Source organism: Acipenser ruthenus, chromosome 17 (genome assembly GCF_902713425.1).
Source record: "Acipenser ruthenus chromosome 17, fAciRut3.2 maternal haplotype, whole genome shotgun sequence".
Taxonomy (NCBI): domain Eukaryota; kingdom Metazoa; phylum Chordata; class Actinopteri; order Acipenseriformes; family Acipenseridae; genus Acipenser; species Acipenser ruthenus.
The window spans coordinates 449,173-468,120 of NC_081205.1; the positions used below are offsets into that span (position 1 = coordinate 449,173).

The window sequence follows — 18,948 nt, forward strand, 5'->3', positions numbered from 1 at the left end:
CCTGTGTACCCATGAGATCCAAGTTCTGCAAACAGACTCAATGGTTTTTACTACTTCCCTTTATAAATTGCAACTGTAGAAGTTCTTGTACTGTAGACAACATGAAGGGAGAAGTTTGTGGCTTTCAAAAAATAATATTATATATATATATATATATATATATATATATATATATATATATATATATATATATATGACACACACACAAATACTGAAAAATGTCTGCTTAAAACTAGCAAGTCAATGCTTAATTCTGAATTATACTCTCTTGATATCAACTCCACAGACATGGTCACTGTTAAAGCTTCCAGAAGTAATGAAAGTAAACCAGCAGGCAACCAATCCGGAGGACTAGCAGGTAATATAATTTCATATCAATTTTATTTTCTTAGACAAGGCCACACAGTCCTGCTATTTGCAATTAAAGTTACACTGTTTTTTTTTTTTTTTCCAAGTTAGCAATACAGCCCTCCCCCAGATTAACGGCGTTATTAATTTTCAAATTTTTATTTGACACAAAAAAACAGAAACAAAACATGAGATACAGACTAAAAAAGAAAATTACAAAACCTGTTTGCGATGCAACTGAATAAGCAACTCCTAAGTAACAAATCACCTGCTCTCAAAAAAAATGCTATCACGGCTGGGCGGGGGAAGCAAAGAAGGAAGCCGCTCCTGGTTTCCTGCGGGAATGCTGCGAGAGTCCTTGTGCTGCTCGATTGGGGTCTGTGCAAACCCCTTTAGGTAGAACACAGACCAGCTGCCTGAAGGACTGCAAGAGAAAGATCCTCTCAACAGGATCAGCTGAACCAGCCAGCCAGTCAGCCTCCCTGCAACTGCGGAGATACTCCCAGAACCTTCACAAGACCACACAGACTCTCCCAGAACCTTCACTGGACCACACAGACTCTCTCCTGATTACACAGAGACACTCCCAGAACCTTCACCGGACCACACAGACTCTCCCAGAACCTTCACCGGACCACACAGACTCTCTCCTGATTACACAGAGACACTCCCAGAACCTTCACCAGACCACACAGACTCTCCCAGAACCTTCACCGGACCACACAGACTCTCACAGAACCCAGTGACACGAGACACACATTCCTTGAGGAGCAAGTCTGTGATCTGCAGATGTTCCCGTCCGCAAGTTACTGAGGAGCTCAAAACAAGGAATTCAAAAAACAACATGTGAGATTGGATATAAGTGCAAGAAATAATCTATAAAAGCAAATACAATTTAAAGAATAAGTATAGCTCATTTTTCAAAAGCAGCTGATCACACAGATAGAATATGAAAGTTCTCTGGGCTACATTATTATCATTGGTCAGTCTTTGTTCCACCACCCCTCTTCCGTAGTGTCAAGCCCCAGGGGTTGCTGGGAGTTGCAGTTTCTGAGAAGGCTGGCAGAGAGGGGGTGTGGCTACCCCTGCTGGCAGCAGAGTTCCGATTCTAGTTCTGATTCCATTCATTTTCATAAAGCACTTGATTCTCCTAGGGGGTTTAGCTCTGATTGGTATGATTAGGGAGAGAGGGAGAGGGAGCGAGGGAGACATCCTTCAATCACTTCACAGCTTGGACTGCAGGGGCTTCAGGTACTTGTGGAAGGAACTGTGGACCTGTACAGAGAAACAAACAGGCTGATTAGTGAGTGTTCAGTCTACTGGTTTTGCTGCCTCACAAAGGGGTGTTGAAGCAGTGCTTTGTAAGCATGCATGCAGGACTCTTGAGAAAGCAGCTCATAGCGTCTGGATAGTAAACTCTAGCCCTGGTCAACCCTGATCATTCTCTACCGCGCTCCAGACGTCATGTTCCACACCCGCCACATAACAGGACCGTTAAAGAGTTTAGACTGTAAACGTTTCAAAGTTACCCAAACGTTGAGAGTCCAGAAAGTTTTCTCTACCTTGAAACGATATCAGAACTATGCAGGTGAAATACAGATGATGGTATCAGTGTTTATCCAGCGGGTGGTATACAGTGTCAGGGTGTTTCATACATATTCAGTTTATTCATAGTCACGCACACACATTAGTGGTGTACACACGTAGTCTCACACACAATTACTGCAGTCATTTATTACAAACTCTTCTCGTTATGGTTTGTCTGAATGGTTACCTACATCCCGAATATTTTAAAGTACATAGGTTTAAATGTGTTTAATCTGAAATATTTAGGAAATTAAACAGATTGAAAATGCCCCGACCACAAATCCATTTTCCTACAAGCATTCCACACCACTGACTAAGCCCCACGCATTCCCAGACAGACCACACCCTCTGCACCACAAAGCCCCGCCCAGGCCCCGCCCCTCACCTGCGTGCGGTTGAGCGGTGATTGGCGCGCCCACTCGAACATGTTCTCATAGACATTGCCGTCGTAGCGCCCCAGGACGGAGTTGAGCATCTCGTCGCGGTAATCGAAGGCGTCAACGAGGGCCACAGCGTTGGGGCGCAGCTGGGAGAGAAGCTCCTTCAGACGCTGGCTCACCTGGTAGATCTGGGGCCCACTGAGCAGACCGGCCTGCATTTACATGACAAGCATATCATTTATATTACAAATGCACTATGAAAAGTGAAATGCTGCTTGAGATCCTCCCCTCCCTGGTTGCCCTGGTTCCCTGCAGGAAGCTCCTCCCCTCCCTGGTTGCCCTGGTTCCCTGCAGGAAGCTCCTCCCCTCCCTGGTTGCCCTGGTTCCCTGCAGGAAGCTTCTCCCCTCCCTGGTTGCCCTGGTTCCCTGCAGGAAGCTCCTCCCCTCCCTGGTTGCCCTGGTTCCCTGCAGGAAGCTCCTCCCCATCCTGGTTGCCCTGGTTACCTGTAGAAAGCCCCACCCTGATTTCCCATGGTTACCTGCAGGAAGTCCCCGGTGTGCTGGCTGATCCCGTGCAGAGCGTACAGTAACGCAAGGGAGCTGAGGACCGAGTGCACGGCCGTGTCACCAACCTCCGAGAGCTTCGCAGAGAAGAGCTTCACCACGACATAGTGACAGTGCGCCTGGAGAGAGAATAAGAGAGAGAGAGGTGAGAGTGAGACGTGGGGGAGAGCGAGTCAGCTTCATCACCACATCACACAAGGAGCAGAGGGCACTGAGAGAAGGGGCAGGGACACAGAGAAGGGGCAGGCAGCACTGAGAGAAGGGGCAGGGGCACTGAGAGAAGGGGCAGGGGCACTGAGAGAAGGGGCAGGGGGCACTGAGAGAAGAGGCAGGCGGCACAGAGAAGGGGCAGGCAGCACTGAGAGAAGGGGCAGGGGCACTGAGAGAAGAGGCAGGGGCACAGAGAGAAGAGGCAGGGGCACAGAGAGAAGAGGCAGGGGCACAGAGAGAAGAGGCAGGGGCACAGAGAGAAGAGGCAGGGGCACAGAGAGAAGAGGCAGGGGGCACTGAGAGAAGGGGCAGGGGGCACTGAGAGAAGGGGCAGGCAGCACTGAGAGAAGGGGCAGGGGCACTGAGAGAAGGGGCAGGCGGCACTGAGAAAAGGGGCAGGGGCACAGAGAGAAGAGGCAGGGGCACAGAGAGAAGAGGCAGGCGGCACTGAGAAAAGGGGCAGGGGCACAGAGAGAAGGGGCAGGGGCACAGAGAGAAGAGGCAGACGGCACTGAGAAAAGGGGCAGGGGCACAGAGAGAAGAGGCAGGGGCACTGAGAGAAGGGGCAGGCGGCACTGAGAGAAGGGGAAGGGGTCAGGGGCAGGAGTCACTGAAGGAAGGGGCAGGGGGCACTGAGAGAACACCCTTTCCGTATTGAAAGGTGCTGCAAACCCTCAAGCACCCTGGAAGAGGCCCGGGCTAGTCGCTGTGAGAGCATTTCTCCACTTACATCAGAGGCCCTGACCAGGTCGATGGAGGTGTTGTTCCAGGCTTCCTCCTTACTCTTACTGCGCTGAATCTCCCCCTGCAGGCTCCGTGCTGCCAGCTCCACCAGCCTGCAACACAGACAGCAGAGGGGTCAGCAAGGCTCACTGGCTGAGCACAGGGAACAGTGCACAGCAGAGAGCCGAGATCTACGCAGCCCTGCAGAGCACAGCACAGCACAGCACAGAGAGCAGAGATCTACACAGCCCTGCAAAGCACAGCACAGCACAGCGAGCAGAGATCTACACAGCCCTGGAAAGAAGAGCACAGCACAGCAGAGAGCAGAGCTCTACACAGCCCTGCAGAGCACAGCACAGTACAGTGAGCAGAGATCTTCACAGCCCTGCAACGCACAGGCCCATGTCTTCACAGAAATTCAATTAGTGATGCCATCATCACTTCAGAGTCTGTGCGAGTTGCTGCTGCATGGTGTTTTGGAGCGAGTGCACTCAGGAGCAATTCTCAGCTGCCCTCACCTGGACGCTCTCTGCTTGTACGCCTCCACCAGGCAGGACAGGTCGTTGATGTCCACCACGGTTGGCCGGGCTGACACCGGCTGGGGCTGAAGTCGGCCCTGGGACATCTCATTGAGGTAGGACACCGTGCCCCCCACCTGCAGACCTTCACTGGCCTGAGTGTAACACTTCACCAAATACCTGCAGAGAGGGAGGGAGAGAGGGATGGAGGGAGAGGGAGAGGGGGGAGAGGGAGGGAGATGATTCAGTTGGTCACTTCTCAAAAACACTTCTGTTTTGGGGGAACCACCCTTTTTAAAAACAGTTTTGAATTGGGGATATTGTCTGTAAGCATCACAAGACCTCTCTCTCTCAGTTTTTGTACATTATACATTACAAAATAGAAGTGTCAAGAATTATTTAACAATTTTAAAGCAACCATGTGGCCTTAAAAAGCCCAGGTCAATTCACTGTAATAACTAAATTACTTTACGTGTATTGCAGGGACAGAAATAAAGACTCCCATTGCATAGCAGTTTGATCCATTCCTGGTGTTACTATCAGGTTAATAAAACACACCTAAGCTTGCTACCTATGCACTGTGGCTAATCAAGAATGCGTGACACTGCTTTGCAATAGGAGTCTTATTTCCATCCCTGTATTAACACTCGCCCTTCGGAGATGCTCCACACATTGGATTGTGGTCAGCCTGCAGCTGGGTATTCAGTTTGTAAAGCTGCGTCTCTCAGAAGTGAGCGGCTGGGCTGCAGCACTGGGAGTGCAGCGCGGGGCTGTCTCTGTACCTGGCAGTCTGCAGCATCATCACAGTGTTCTCTCCCTCGTAGGTGCAGGTGGGAGTGAAGGTCACGTAGATGTCGGGCAGGCCACTGCAGCGCGAGTACCCGTGCCCTCCGCACGCCATGCGGCACATCTCGATACCCGCGGTCGCGATCCAGGTGGTGAAGGCTTTGAGTCCGGCCGAGAGAGCGTGGAGCTGGGGGGAGAGGGCAGGGTCACCTCCATCCATCCAACACACACATAGAGAGGACAGGGTCAAATCCATCCGACACACTCACATCACAGAGAGGGCAAGGTCAAATCCATCCATCCAACACACACACACAGAGGACAGGGTCAAATCCATCCGACACACTCACATATAGAGAGGACAGGGTCACCTCCATCACACACATCGCATAGAGGGCAGGGTCAAATCCATCCAACACACACACACAGAGGGCAGGGTCAAATCCATCCAACACACACACATCGCAGAGGTGCTGCTACAATGTTATTCAAATCAAAGGGATTATCCCATGTTAACAAGCTCAGTGCACATGCTATGTACTGGAAAATTAACTTTTAGTGTCCTGCACATGACTGGCGTATACCACCTGCCAAATACGGCTCTTTGTATGCGGAACATTCCGTGTATGTGGATTGTGTTTTCAGCATGTGGAACACTACCAGCAGTGTATAAGGCTGGCATGATACGCAGCAGTAGTGGCGCTGACCTCGGGGAGCTGGCTGAAGTCTCCCTGGCTGATATCCCCGGTGATGCGGTGGTAGGTCTGCGTCATGTACTGCCCCACGCAGTGGAACGCGTACGCCGTGGCCAGCAGGGGGAGCAGCTTGTACTGCTGGGTCTGATAGTCCAGGATCTGGGGCTCGGGCTCCCTGGGAGGAGAGGGAGAGGTGTGAGGCACGACACTTCACACATTTGTTGGAACGATTGTTACCGGACTGGAACAGATTTGTGCATACACTGGGTGCAGAAACATTATCCCATTTACCAATGACATTAATGAAAAGAGAAGGACCGGGCTGCCCCCCCTGAGATGCATTCGTGTCAGATTCCTGTTGATAGCAATGTGTATTAGTGTTTCTGCAGCTCGTACCCCTGGCGCAGCTCGGACTGGTGTCTCACGACGCTGTAGCGGATGGCGATGGTGCAGGCCTTGGACAGCGAGCGTGCCGAATCGCTCACGATCATGGAGCGGATGAACACCATCGTGCCGTACGTCAGCTTGTCACTCGGGGGCTTCACGTAGCTGCCGTCCGGCGCCACCTGCACAGGAAACAAGGGTCCATTAGACACCAGGGCTGCACGGCTCCCCTCGTCCGCACGGCTCTTAAGGAAAACAAGCTGACCCACCACGCCACGGAATCAGAACTGGAAAGTTTCTATCAAAGACAGAGATTCGGTTAATGTTGGGTTCTAATAATAATCTCAGAAGGACTGCAGATCTCAATATTGTCACTGTCTTTGAATGATGACACCGCCCACCCAGACAGTATAGCAGGTTTCTTTATCTACAGCCTGCAGTGGTATATATGGCTCTAATTAGATCCCCCGCCCTTTAGGAAGACAAAACCAGATCATAATAGAAATCCAGGGATGAAAACACGACTCCTACTGCATAGCAGCGTCACCCACTCCAGGTTTCAATACGAGCTTGATTAGTCACAGTGTATAGGTAACAAGCTCAGGTGTGTCTTAGTAAAACCAGGAGTGGATCAAAACTGCTATGCAATGGGATTCCCATCCCTGAAATAGCTGGTCTTCTCTGCTTGCTTGCTTCGCCCGCTCCCCCAGTGACCTGCTCACCTTGGAGTACTTCATCAGCATGTTCATGCGTGGGATGCGCACATTCTCCAGCTTCAGGAAGCCGTTGTCCACCTCATCGAAGCCGAACTTGGGCCCGATGTCCCCCACGACCACCCCTGAGGAAGAGAGGCAGGGGACGGTGAGCAGAGGAGAGACAGTGAAGAGCAACAGAATAATAAAGAACAATATCAGAGGCAGGTGTGTGTGTGTGTGTGTATGCTCGTTCGTTCCCTCGCTTATGTCTACTTGGAGAGTCACCCGTACTGTCGCTCGCTTGTGTCTACGTGGAGAGTCACGCATACTGTTCCCTCGCTCGCGTGTGTCTACGTGGAGAGTCACGTGTACAGTTCCCTCGCTCGCGTGTGTCTACTTGGAGAGTCACGCGTACCGCTCCCTGCTCTCACCTGGCAGTGGCTCGTGGGTGCCCATGGCTCGGATTGGCACGATGAAGGGGTGGAGCCCCCGGCACTGCCCCTGCGTGTACAGCTGCGCCAGAACGATGGCGTGGTTTGACGTCTTCCCCACTACAGAGAGAGGAGAGAGGGTGGCAGGTGTTTGACAGCAGTACTGGGTCTCTGCCACACTTGTGTTAATGACAGTCAACACTGCTCAGAAATCCAGTAATTCAAATATAGAAACAGCCTCAACTTCAAACATGAAGTGGGACTCGGCTGATATTGGGTCCAGGTCATACCTCTTATCTAGCGATCCAGAGATGGAAATAAGACTCCTGTTGCAAAGCAGTTTCGCCCATTCAAGAGTTTGATTAGCCACAGTGTATAGGTGACAAGCTCAGCTGTGTCTTATTAAACTCACAGTCCTGTAAAACTAGTAATGGATCAAACTGCTGTGCAATAGGAGTCTTACTTCCATCTCTGAGATGCTTTTGCTACAGAACGGCGTGTCTGTACAATTGCATTGGAAATGTTCCAGTCTGTTCCAGACACGCTGCCTGGACTCCCAGGCACGGTGAGAGACACTGGGGTACACAACCCCAGTAGCAGAGGGGTGTACTCACGTCCCCCTGGCCACCACTTGATAGAGCTGATGGTTGGGCTGTTGAGGACGAACTCCTGAGTGGAAGGGTCGTAGGTCGCCGTGGTCTCCAGCCCGCGAATGTGGGTCCCTAGAGAGAAACGCACACACTCTCACGTTATTTAAATTAAGTATAGAGAATGGGAAAGCCATTAATTAAACACAAATAGCATTACAAGAGAACATGAAAGAAGCTTCCATAAAAAAAAAAAATTTTAGAAATAAAATAATTATATATATATACACACACACACACACATACACACACACACACACACACAGTTTGCAGAAGTATTCACATTTTCTTTCCACCTGAGCGTACGCTTTCAAATTAGACTTTACTTGCAGAATCTACACAAACTACACCACATTGATACAGTGACAAAATGCATCTAGAATATAAATAAGTAAGATTTAAAGGGAAAAACAGATTCATCTCAGTTGTATAAGTATTCAACCCCTTTGCTACTGCAGCCCTAAATCATCTCAGGTGCAAATGATTTGTTTGAAAGATCACAAAATGAATGAAATGGTTTCAGCCTGTGTGTACTCAAAGTGGTTTAACTTGTAGATAAATTTCCCTCAGGTATATAAAGACTTTCAAGCTGCAACTCACACAGTGATCCGACAAAGAAATCATGAAGATGAAGACCAAGGAGCTTTCGAAACAAGTCAGGGATAAAGTGGTAGAGAGGCAAAGAGCACAGAGCACCATCCTACTGTGCAAAGTTAGTAGAGACCTATCCAAAAAGACTCATAGCAGTAATTGCTGCAAAAGGTGCTTCTACCAAGTACTGACTCCTCATATAACAGTGTTCAATTTAACCACTAGAGCTTTGAATAAAAAAATGTTCATTTGAAATACTGTGCATACACTATTTGTAATTCAAGAAAATGTGAAAACTTTGCAGGGGGGTGAATACTTCTGCAAACCACTGTATGCATGTATATATATATTATATATACACTTTTTTTTTTTTTTTAAAGTGTGTTGAAACAAATTTTTGTATGCTTGGTTTCCAAACCAAAATGAAATCATATAAAAATAAACAATCTTCAAAAGCAGAACAGTATCTGACTTTGAAACCAAGCAGTGACATTCTTGGGTGACACTGTGAATTGTTGTAGGTGACATTTTTCAAGTGACAGTCTTGGTTTGACCAGCTGCTTTAATTGCTGCCTGACAGTTGTGTTTTGGAGACAATGCATGCATACTAGAAGGGCCATCCTAAATCTACTGGCATCTCTGCCCACTGAATCCAATGAAGAGGAAAGTCATCGCATGCTCTCTGCAGTCCAGAGGCAAGTACGTGTCTCATGTCTATTAACTCATCGAGCGCTAGGAGGAGATCTGCTGCACTGCTTAGTGACAGGTGCCCTGTGCCAGCTGCACGCTACGTTACCATGCCCCATCTCGGTCTGCGCGTAGGTGCCAATGATCTCCAGGTTCCAGGCTTGCATGAAGAAGTGGTCCTGCTGCTCCGCAGTGGCCTGGTTCAGCAGCGTGGGCAAGAACATACCCAGGTGCAGGTCCAGGGGCTCAGGCCGGCCACGGTGCACACAGCTGCAGGGGAGAGAGCAGGGAGGAGCAGAGAAGCAGGGGACAGGCAAGAGCAGGGGAGAGGCAAGAGAGTGAACAGGGCAAGGGAATGAGGGGGGAGGGCAGGGTCAAGGCAAGAGAGGGAAGAGGGAAGGGGAATGAGAAGGGAGCAGGGTCGAGGGAAGAGGGAAGGGGAACGAGAGGTGAGCAGGGTCAAGGCAAGAGAGGGAAGCACAGGAGAGAGAGAAAGAGCGAGGGTTGGAACAAAGCAGAGAAGCGAAAGGAGACAAAAAAGAAATCAGGCTGTGAGTAAAAGCGTGTCATGCAAATCTGAGTCAATTGGTCAGAATTATTATAAAAGGCAACGTGAGTGATTGGGGATAAGCTGTGTTGTTTGGAAAGCCCATTCATCTCATTATTTCACTTCATTAGCTGCTAAAGGCAGAGACAGGGTAAGCAGCAGGCACTCCCAGTGCAGGAAGCACACTCTTTGTTGGGCTGCAGATTCACAGAGACGCCGGTGACTCTCTCACTCCTGTCTCACCCCAGACTGCATGCTGCTGTGCAGAGTGTCCTTGAGCCTTGATCGGGGGGCTCAGCGCTGGGGTACAAACATAAGCAATCAAGAGAGCCCAGCCACACTCTGACAGCGTGGACTGAAAGCAAGCTCCCCTGCCACTCATAACACACACACCATCTTCTCCAGCGTTCACATTTCTAATGTATTTTGTTTCATGTTAGCCATGAAGCCCCGGAACTGAATTTGTTATTTTTCTGACTTCAGTATTAAAAAATAAACATCCTTCAGCTAATCTTAAAGGGGAACCCTTTTTACTATCTGGATTCATGTTTTAACATCTTACCTGCTTAGTATCCTATTGTGTGCATTCTGTGTGATTCTATATTGTTATTTCTGCTTCGAACAATGTTCCACAAAAACGATAGCATCTGAAAAGATGAAAAGCATTCCGCACCAAAGCCTGTGCTCTGAGGAGTCTTTTCAGAAGCAGGTTTTTATTATTAGGTGTAGGTAATATAAAGCAGTCCTTCCAATAGACACACTCGAGCAGGAACTAGAGAAATAAGACAGTTATCTCCAGAGCCTTACTGTGGTTTTCTTTTCATATCAAACCAGTTACCCATCAAGGGCAGCGCTTCCGAGTATGAAAACTACACGATGGTCGTTTATTCCATTCATTTCAATGCATCTCCTATTCATACAGATCTGCATGGTCCAGCCAGAACTCTCCACATACCTGTGCATTCAAAGACAGCTTGAATAGACAGCACACACCGAACACCCTGCTCAGCTGACTTGAAGGACTGGCTTTGTGTTCAGTGTTCATTTTATTCACGATTTAGTTTGAGCTGTTATGCAAGCAGGGCAACTGCATTGACTAGTGCTGTTGTTAAAAGTTAAACAATACCATTGTGCACACACAGAGACACACACACAAACACACACATGCAAGAAAACTGGGCAGGTACAACGGACACCAGGCAGTGTAACAGAAAGCAGGGATGCGAGAGAGGCAAGCTGGAAAGAGTAGAGAGAAAGGGAGAGATCTGGAGTGATGGCAAAGTCCCTGACCAGGAACCAATGGGATCCATTCGCAGGTTCTGAAGAGGAGGGGCTTAGCAGTGAGGGGAAGGTTCCATTAGGAACTGTCCGCTTTAGTTTTTAACATTATGTATGTATTGTCCCCCAAAACACAAAGAACTGCCAGTCAAAGCATTGTGTAAAAACCAAAGAATGATTTGTGTGTGTGTTTGTGAGAAGCCACTGAATCATGCTTCAACTTCAGTGAAAAAAAGCTGCAACTGGGATCTGTCTGTGTTCCTCCACTTAGATCATGAAGATGGACACAGTGCATCTTGCAGCCATGCTGTTACTGCTGTGTTTCCCAACAGTGTCACTGCTCTCAACTCTTCACAGTGCCCCTTCAGGGCTGCGCTCATCATCAGTGCTGCCTCACAGATCAACAGGGTTCAAGTTCCTTCGCTGGGGATTGGCTCTGGGACTGTTTCTCCTCGTGGTGCTACAGAGGACCCAGCCTGCCAGGCACCCTAGTGAGCTCAAAGCAAACCTGCAAGGCTGGTCTTTGTGCTCCAGGGACCGGTAGCTCAGAGACACTGCTGTGGAGCTCCTGGGTGTAAAGAGGCTTGGGTCTCACAGGACACCCACTGACTTTCAGTTCTCCTGAACTGTTGTATGGTTGCTGGGGTGAGGGAGTATAACAGGGGGGGGGGGTAAAATAATTGGGCAAATAATTTTAAAAGCAGCTGATGTTGAACGCAGCTCTGTCCTACAATCCCTGCTCTAGCTGAGGCCTCTCCCCGTCCCCTCTGGACTGACCGTGCCCCATCTCGGTCTGCGCATAGGTGCCGAGGACCTGGAAGGACAGCGAGAGCGGCAGCCACTTCTCTTGCTGCTCGGGGTTGCCCTGGCTCAGCAGGGTGGGCAGGAACATGACGTAGTGCAGCCCCAGGGCCTCGTGGGTGCTGCCTTTCGCAACGCTACAGGGGACAGACAGAGACACACATGCTGACTGACCCACTGACTCCACGTCTATAAAGATCAGCACGATCAGCACGTTGATCTGTTTACTGGCCTGCTATTTTGAGAGGAGCTATCGTTCACTACTAGAGTCTGGAGTAGAGTGACATGCATCTTTACACAAACTGCTAACTGGTCTGCAGTGCTGAAGGAGTTAATAATCCTGTGCCACCACAAAACACCCAGTTTAAAAACACCCTGCTTCCCTTGAAATGGATCCACACAGTAAGACTGGGCATGACAAAGACTGCCAGCAAGCTCTCACCTTCCCCCTACTTGGACAGGAGCCAAGCTTCAGTGTTACACAAGCACACATTGTTTCATAGGCTGTGCCTTAGAGAGGACCTAGAACACAGCAAGAGACACACTCAGCTGCTACCAGGCATTCAGGACAAGCCTGCCTTCTGCTGTTAATTATTGATGGTAGAGCCTCGTTTGATCGCCCTGGGGTCCTGTTCAGAGCCTCTCAGTTACCTACCCAGTAATACTGCTAACCGACTAAAGCTCTCCCGGATGTGATTGGTTTATGAGGAGAAGGAAGAGGCACAATCTTCACTGCATAGATTATATTGCTACAGACAATAATATGCACATGCACGCTTCCAGTTGTGTTCAAAGGCTTTTGTTGATTATTCTGTCCGATATTCGGTTAGGAAAATGGTTGCAGATTGCACCTTGTGCTGATTATAGGAGACACTCACACACTCACGCACGCACGCACACACACTGCTGAATAGTGCTCACATTCCTTGTCTCAGTTCCATACAACAATGTTTGCAATCTTCCTTCTTCCACTTATCTTGTTCTTTAACATTTTAAATTGACACAAGTTCACTCAGTGACTGATTAAAGACATTGCTATTGTGTACAAAGGCATTCTGAAATCATTTTTTACGATACAGTTTATCTGTGCTGGCCTTGAACACACACGTACTGTACAGTGGAAGAGAGCGAGCAAAAATGAGCAGGAGAGGAGAGCGGGGGCAGACGCAGACACAGTGATCTCAATGAGGACCTGAATGGAGGCTGGAGACGTCAGTGTTAGTGTGGTTACTCCCTGATGTGGGACTTTCCTTATACACGTGCATCTGCGTTTCCTTCTCAAGCATCAGTCCAGTCAAAAAATAACATATCCTTCCTCTCATGTGCTCCACTTTCCTTAAACTATACAGGTTTAGCATGGTACATGTGCACAGTCATTCTGCAGCACTGTTAAAAATATATATATTTAAAAAAAAAGAAAACTAAACTTATATATGTGGACCACACGAGATTCTTATAAATAGCTAATATCAGAAAATAATAAGTCCCCCAAGTAAGATTAGGTTTCTTAAAGGGAGTTTCCCCTGGCCATACATGTCTGTGGCTGTCTCTCTTCCCAATGTACACGTTCTAACCAGACTGAAGCGACCTATAAGGAATGGATTCCCAACCTGCATGGAAACCAGGCGAGAGATGGACTCTGCTTGGGGTTTCAATGGGGTCTACAAGCAAACACAACCATCAGCCCTGTGCATGGATACACACAGTGCATGGATACACACAGTGCATGGATACACACAGTGCATGGATACACACAGTGCATGGATACACACAGTGCATGGATACACACAGTGCATGGATACACACAGTGCATGATCACTCTCTCACGCACTCGCCTGATGTTCCACTCTGCACTTTGGACAATGATTAAGTGGGACTGCTGAAACTGCTGTCTCACCCCCCCAGAAACCGGAAGGCAGGGCCTACAGTCCCAGCCTGCAATGCAATCATTGCTCTCTGCAGGGGTCTGCTGGCTTGCTGCGATATTTACATTTGTCAAATATTAACAGTATCCACAGAGAAGACAGCGCGGTCACATCGACACCAATCTCTTAACATCCCAGGTGAAAGGCGAACCTTTCATCTGAACGAAAGTATGCCGGCTTGGGTCAGCATAGTGCAGCTTGAGTGAACCTTAACACTTTGAGTCGATATATGACTTCTAGTAATCTAGTAAGGGACACACCTCTTGTAGCACATGATCTCCTCAGGGTCAGAGATGCCGTGCTGCCGCATCTTCATGATCATCATGGAGCTCTTCTTCACGGCCGCGTCGTAGCGATCACTGCGCGACAGGAAGTTCAGGTCCTCGTGCTGGAAATCTGGGTCGTTGATCACCAGCAATTCTGCAATTCAAAACAAGATGGTACCCTTCCATGCATGAAAACCAGCTTCCATTGAAAACGTGTCTGTGTTTGTTTTTTTAAATGGCATCCGGCACATGTGAAGCTCTCATGCATCTGCATCTTCCATATATCCCCAAATAAAGACTTTTAAAAAAAAATTACATCCATCTCTATATGAGGTCCCCATGCATGAAAAAGTTAAAAAATGTACACAATACAACTCAAAGTGAGTTTTCATTTTGTATGAATTAATCAGAACAGAAAACCCTTGAATAGAACCACCGAATGTACATTGTGTACCCCTGTTCTTGCTTTGAATGGGTTTCCAGTGGGCAATATAAATATACCTGCTTCCAGGCAATCTTTATGCACTGTGTACCCTGATCAAAGCTTCCCACAAGGAAAACACGGCACAGTGACAGCATGGCAAACCACTTTACATTTAATGCACAGTATAACCATGAGAAAAGTACCAGGATAGATTTATCAGGGTAGTCCTGGCATGCTGCCTGCCTGGGTCATTAACCGGGCTCCGTGTTTTTGATGGATCGTTTCCAAAAGCTACTGATCCAGGTGGCACGAAGTTCAGTTAAAACACAAACACTGAGAAGCAGTTACGATGTACTGGTTGCATAACGTGCCGCTGGGGCTATGTAAGCTCCGAGGACAAAATCACAACACAACACAAACAGGGGAAATTTAGTACGACAGAATGCGACCGTTTCTACATTGCATTCCCCGACACTGAATGCCATGCGTGGCTGCTGCTGTAATGTACGCACAGTCAACCTGACCTAGTACCGGGCAAAGCGACAGTCTCCCCAGGCTTGCATGAGCACCATATCCGGTAAACAGCGCACATCGGCCGCTATCACCTTGCTTACCGATCTCTCTCCTCCGTGCAGTCTTATCGGCTCCCCCATCCAGGATATTGGTGAGCAGCTCGGTCTGGAAGGTGGCAGAGTCCCGCTCTTTGCAAATGTCTGGGTTCATGGTGGGATCAGTGTGTATATATACTGTGCTGTTAATAGTAAAATAAAACAGCAGCTTTACCGCGTCAACCTCCTGACCGACACTGTGTTCTTGCGAAACAGAAATGTCAGCTTCTAGCAGACTTCACCAAGGGTGGAGGTGCCTGAGAGTGACGTCACTAAAGAGGGCGCTGCCGAATCTCACATGTCTGCGGTACAAACAGGAAGGGGTTACCGCCTGACTGACAAAGCAGATGCGTGGTCAGAGAAAGGCGTTTGTCTGCGTTGTTTTGTTTATGAATAGTGTTGATATTAGAACCAGCAGAGGGGGGGAAAAAAGGTATTCCCAGCAACAAATGTACGGATTCTATTATTTATTTATTTATCATTAATTTTCGTTTCTCGATGCAATGTTTTATAGCAGTACAGTCGTTTTTTTATTATTATTATAATACCAAACTCCTGTATCACATGACGAGGGTAGAGACTGGATGTCACATGACGAGGGTAGAGACTGGATGTCACATGACGAGGGTAGAGACTGGATGTCACATGACCGGGTAGTCAGATGGTCCTTGGAGGTGTGGTGATGTGAGACGGTTCGTGAGTGATCGGGATAAGCTTATGCAACAACAGTCCGAGGAGAGACGTCGTTCGGTGGTGAGCGAACTAATAGCGCAGCTAATGTAGGTTAGACCGTGAATAGTTTCTTTTTGGAATAAAAATTAAAAAAAAACAACTGGACACGTGGAGGCCCCGGAGGAAATCCATATTTTGTGTCATTCTCATGAGGCAGACATGCATTTCGTCTCTTCCATGTGTCCAGGTGTACTGACTGGGAGAGAGTGTTATATTAGACTCCACTGTATGAGGTCGTCGTGCATGTAAGGGTTCACACAAACACATTTTACTTAGGTCCTGGTTTAGTTCTTTCACATGCAACGCATTTAAATTAACAGGCGCAGAAGAAAGTGATTTTTATTCGAAAATAACATGGTCATTATTTGTAAAAGAGTTGATCCTAAGTGACAATTAAACCCTTTTCTAAAAAACATAAAGGCAGCATTTCAAACCCTGCCTCCTGTCTCTGTGTGACCTCCACTCAGCAGTGTGAAGATGTTACCAGCACCTGGTGTGTTCCACTTTCTCTGGGAGATCACTTCCGGAGCTGTCCAGGAGGGGGCGACAGTGAGGACTATTGGCAGGTAGGTTAAAGGCCGTTTAAAATAGTAAATGTCTTACATCGCATTCGCAGAGGGTTACCGTGTACACTAGGACTAGTGTGGGACAGTTTTTCAACTCACACCCCAGTGCATTCTGGTAAGTGTAGTCCTAATGTTAAAGGTACCTGAGACAGGTAACTCTTCCCAGAATGCATTGGGTGTGAGTTGAAAAGCCGGTGCCCTCCGACGTGGTTCTGGTCTACGTGGAGTCATATGGTAACCCTACAGTCCCTTCGAATTTTTCTATAGTTCAGTTTTTCATGCTTATTCTCCTCTATGAGTCCTGATTGTGCCCATTCGTCCAGCCATCAAAATGGAGACTTGCTCCTTGTGCAGCAGGTATTAGGACCCCTCCCTTGCCCATAACTGTCGCACAGGGAAACAAGCATGCAAGTTTAAAGGAGCTAGCGATTATAAATACATGATCTTTTTTTTTTTTTTTCAAGATGTTTCGTGTGTTGTTTTGCAGGCTGGCCTGTTACAGATTAGAAGACTCTGAGGTGACCCTGACTCTCCGGCATGGCTCCGCTCAGCACCAGCTCGTGGTTCTCACAGGCTTCGTGGAGCCCTTCCTGCCCATTACCGGGGCACTGTACATGACGCTGGGGGAGTGCGAGAGCAGAGGAGGTGGGACAGGCTTCGGGGCTCTGAACCAGAGCTGCTATGAAAAAGAGAAAAACTCTCAGATGTAGAAAAAGTGCCGTTTGTTATTTAAAAGCAGCGTCAATAACAGCAGACTTCATCAGGTGCTAGGGATTCACACTGGAGGCAGGTCGGTTTAAATGTGTACATTGTGAGAGTTGCAGGCTCCCTGTAGTAACGTTTCTACCTTTTCTGTATCTCCTCCTGCTCTTGGTATTGACCTGGTGGGGCCTGGGTGCCTGTGCTGTGTTCTGAAATGTTCTCTTCCGTCCAGCAGATGGCGACACAGTGCTGCGGGCACGCGTGCTGACCTGCGTGGAAGGGGTTAACCTGCCCCAGCTGGAGCACGCGGTGAGCGAGCAGAGGAGGTTCTTCCAGGAGAGGGAGGGGGGCACACCCACTCCGCACACCACCACCGGAGGGCCCTGCTGACCAGATCGCTGGCTGAGTGGCTATACTGCGGGAGCCACAGAACTGAATGACAAGTGGACTGCTGCACTCTGCAGGGTCGTACTGGGACCAGCATGGCGGCTGACTGGTTTAGACCATAACTGGGATACCCAGTCCCTGAGCTTCTCAAACCAGCTACTCCTCACACTGCAGCCCAGAACTGGTAACATTAACCCTTCCGTCACTGCAGCTAGTCTCAGCGTGAAGACAATGTGAATGGGAACCCTTCGCAGTTTGTTTGAGCTTTACTAAATACACTGTTGTGCAGGTTTTGATTTCTGCAGTAAAACCCAATTCTTTTTTCTGATGTATAAATAATAATAATAATAATAATAATGCACATATAGGTGCGTGGTTGAGTTTAATAAAATAACACATGGTTTACATTTTAGTTTTGAACCCATTCTCTCTGTTATTTGCAGGAGTCCTGGCCCTGTGTCTCTAATGTTAAGGTATGATTAGACAGTAAATGTTTGTGACTTGATTGCAGCTCATTTCAGTGCTGTGGTAGAATGCAACCTGGCCGTTTCTTTGATTTACAAAAAACAAGAACTATACTAGCCAGTGGAGCCAATGCTAAACAAGGGGCAACCCGAGGTGGCATTTCGTGAACCGGGTCGGACCCGTGCAGCTCGTTCCGCGTGGGACAGGAACAGGTTTTAGTCTTTTCGTGACATCAGTTTGTTCTTTTTTTCCCGTTCCAGCATCATGACTGACCGCGATTTGGGGTTGCTTTGTGGCGATTCTTTTTTTTCAGTCAGAAAGTTCCAGGCAGAATATATATGTTATGTAATAAACTAGAACATTAATATTATTATTATGGGTCAAATATATCAAATAAAACTGTTTATTGTAGTTTGCCAGTATTGCAAGTACAGTGAATACAGAGAAGCAGCTGTGGCCAAAGGTTTTGCATCACCCGGTATATAGAATGAACTATTTCTGGTTCAAAGTCGAATGAAATCTGCTGAATAATGTTATGTTAACATGTTGAATTACACACCGCTTTGTAGCTTTCCATGTACTTAACGAAAAACTGACAATATTGAAAAATGTGACATACAGTACTATGCTAATGGCTTCTGGTAGACTTTTGCAATATCATTTTGTAGTTTCTTTGATTACATGGTGTTAAATAAAATATCTAAATTATGTTAATATATATATTTTTTTTCTCCCCAATTATGTCTCTGTCCTAAAATTCTAGGTGATGCAAAACCTTTGGCCAGAGCTGTAAGTGCGGGGCGGTGTCATGTTTCACCGCGGGGGGGTCTGCGCGCTGCGTTTCACCGCGGGGGGGTCTACGCGCTGCGTTTCGCCACGGGGGGGTCTGCGCGCTGCGTTTCACCGAAAAATAGAAAACGTCTCTATTAAACCAAAGTAATTTCAGGGTTTAAAACAAGGCCAACATGGATGTAGGTAAGAAAAAAATAAAAACAGACAGC

At 47.9% G+C, this 18,948-nt stretch overlaps 2 protein-coding genes across 11 annotated transcripts; one reads left to right on the forward strand and one right to left on the reverse strand.

The window, feature by feature from the left end:
- Window positions 1–362: 362 nt before the first annotated feature.
- Window positions 363–15,355, reverse strand: acox1 (acyl-CoA oxidase 1, palmitoyl). 2 transcript variants are annotated; one of them, XM_034039850.3, is made up of 14 exons: window positions 15,102–15,355; window positions 14,058–14,217; window positions 11,849–12,009; window positions 7,936–8,043; window positions 7,322–7,441; window positions 6,918–7,033; window positions 6,208–6,377; window positions 5,824–5,986; window positions 5,113–5,303; window positions 4,331–4,510; window positions 3,820–3,925; window positions 2,855–2,998; window positions 2,321–2,527; window positions 363–1,623 (listed from the first exon to the last, which is right to left on the reverse strand). In XM_034039850.3, the coding sequence occupies exons 1-14, from the start codon at window positions 15,208–15,210 to the stop codon at window positions 1,573–1,575; spliced, it is 1,986 nt and encodes a 661-aa protein (XP_033895741.2). In that variant the 5' UTR covers window positions 15,211–15,355; the 3' UTR covers window positions 363–1,572. The 2 variants fall into 2 exon arrangements, with proteins under 2 accessions (XP_033895741.2, XP_033895740.2); XM_034039849.3 differs by lacking the exon at window positions 11,849–12,009 and adding an exon at window positions 9,356–9,516 and having other exon boundaries at window positions 15,102–15,352.
- Window positions 15,356–15,437: 82 nt separating this feature from the next.
- On the forward strand, window positions 15,438–18,942 carry ten1 (TEN1 subunit of CST complex). Of its 9 annotated transcripts, none has more exons than XM_058989675.1 (4): window positions 15,438–15,546; window positions 16,298–16,393; window positions 16,881–17,038; window positions 17,328–18,942. In XM_058989675.1, exons 1-4 carry the CDS (start codon window positions 15,443–15,445, stop codon window positions 17,483–17,485), a joined length of 516 nt encoding a protein of 171 aa, XP_058845658.1. In that variant the 5' UTR covers window positions 15,438–15,442; the 3' UTR covers window positions 17,486–18,942. The 9 variants fall into 9 exon arrangements, with proteins under 9 accessions (XP_058845658.1, XP_058845657.1, XP_033895708.3 ...); XM_058989674.1 differs by having other exon boundaries at window positions 15,446–15,546; window positions 16,295–16,393; XM_034039817.3 differs by lacking the exon at window positions 15,438–15,546 and adding an exon at window positions 15,634–15,874 and having other exon boundaries at window positions 16,295–16,393.
- Window positions 18,943–18,948: the final 6 nt, after the last annotated feature.

Bases quoted from the DNA above. Each gene is read 5' to 3' on its own strand.
- acox1 (XM_034039850.3), bottom strand. From the start codon at position 15,210: ATGAACCCAGACATTTGCAAAGAGCGGGACTCTGCCACCTTCCAGACC. The intron at 5,304-5,823 runs GTCAGCGCCACT...CTCTCCCCCCAG, and splicing joins ACTTCAGCCAGCTCCCCGAG to CTCCACGCTCTCTCGGCCGG. The intron at 4,511-5,112 runs GTACAGAGACAG...CCCTCTCTGCAG, and splicing joins ATGATGCTGCAGACTGCCAG to GTATTTGGTGAAGTGTTACA.
- ten1 (XM_058989675.1), top strand. From the start codon at position 15,443: ATGCGTGGTCAGAGAAAGGCGTTTGTCTGCGTTGTTTTGTTTATGAAT. The intron at 15,547-16,297 runs GTACGGATTCTA...TCCACTCAGCAG, and splicing joins AGGTATTCCCAGCAACAAAT to TGTGAAGATGTTACCAGCAC. The intron at 16,394-16,880 runs GTAGGTTAAAGG...GTTGTTTTGCAG, and splicing joins ACAGTGAGGACTATTGGCAG to GCTGGCCTGTTACAGATTAG.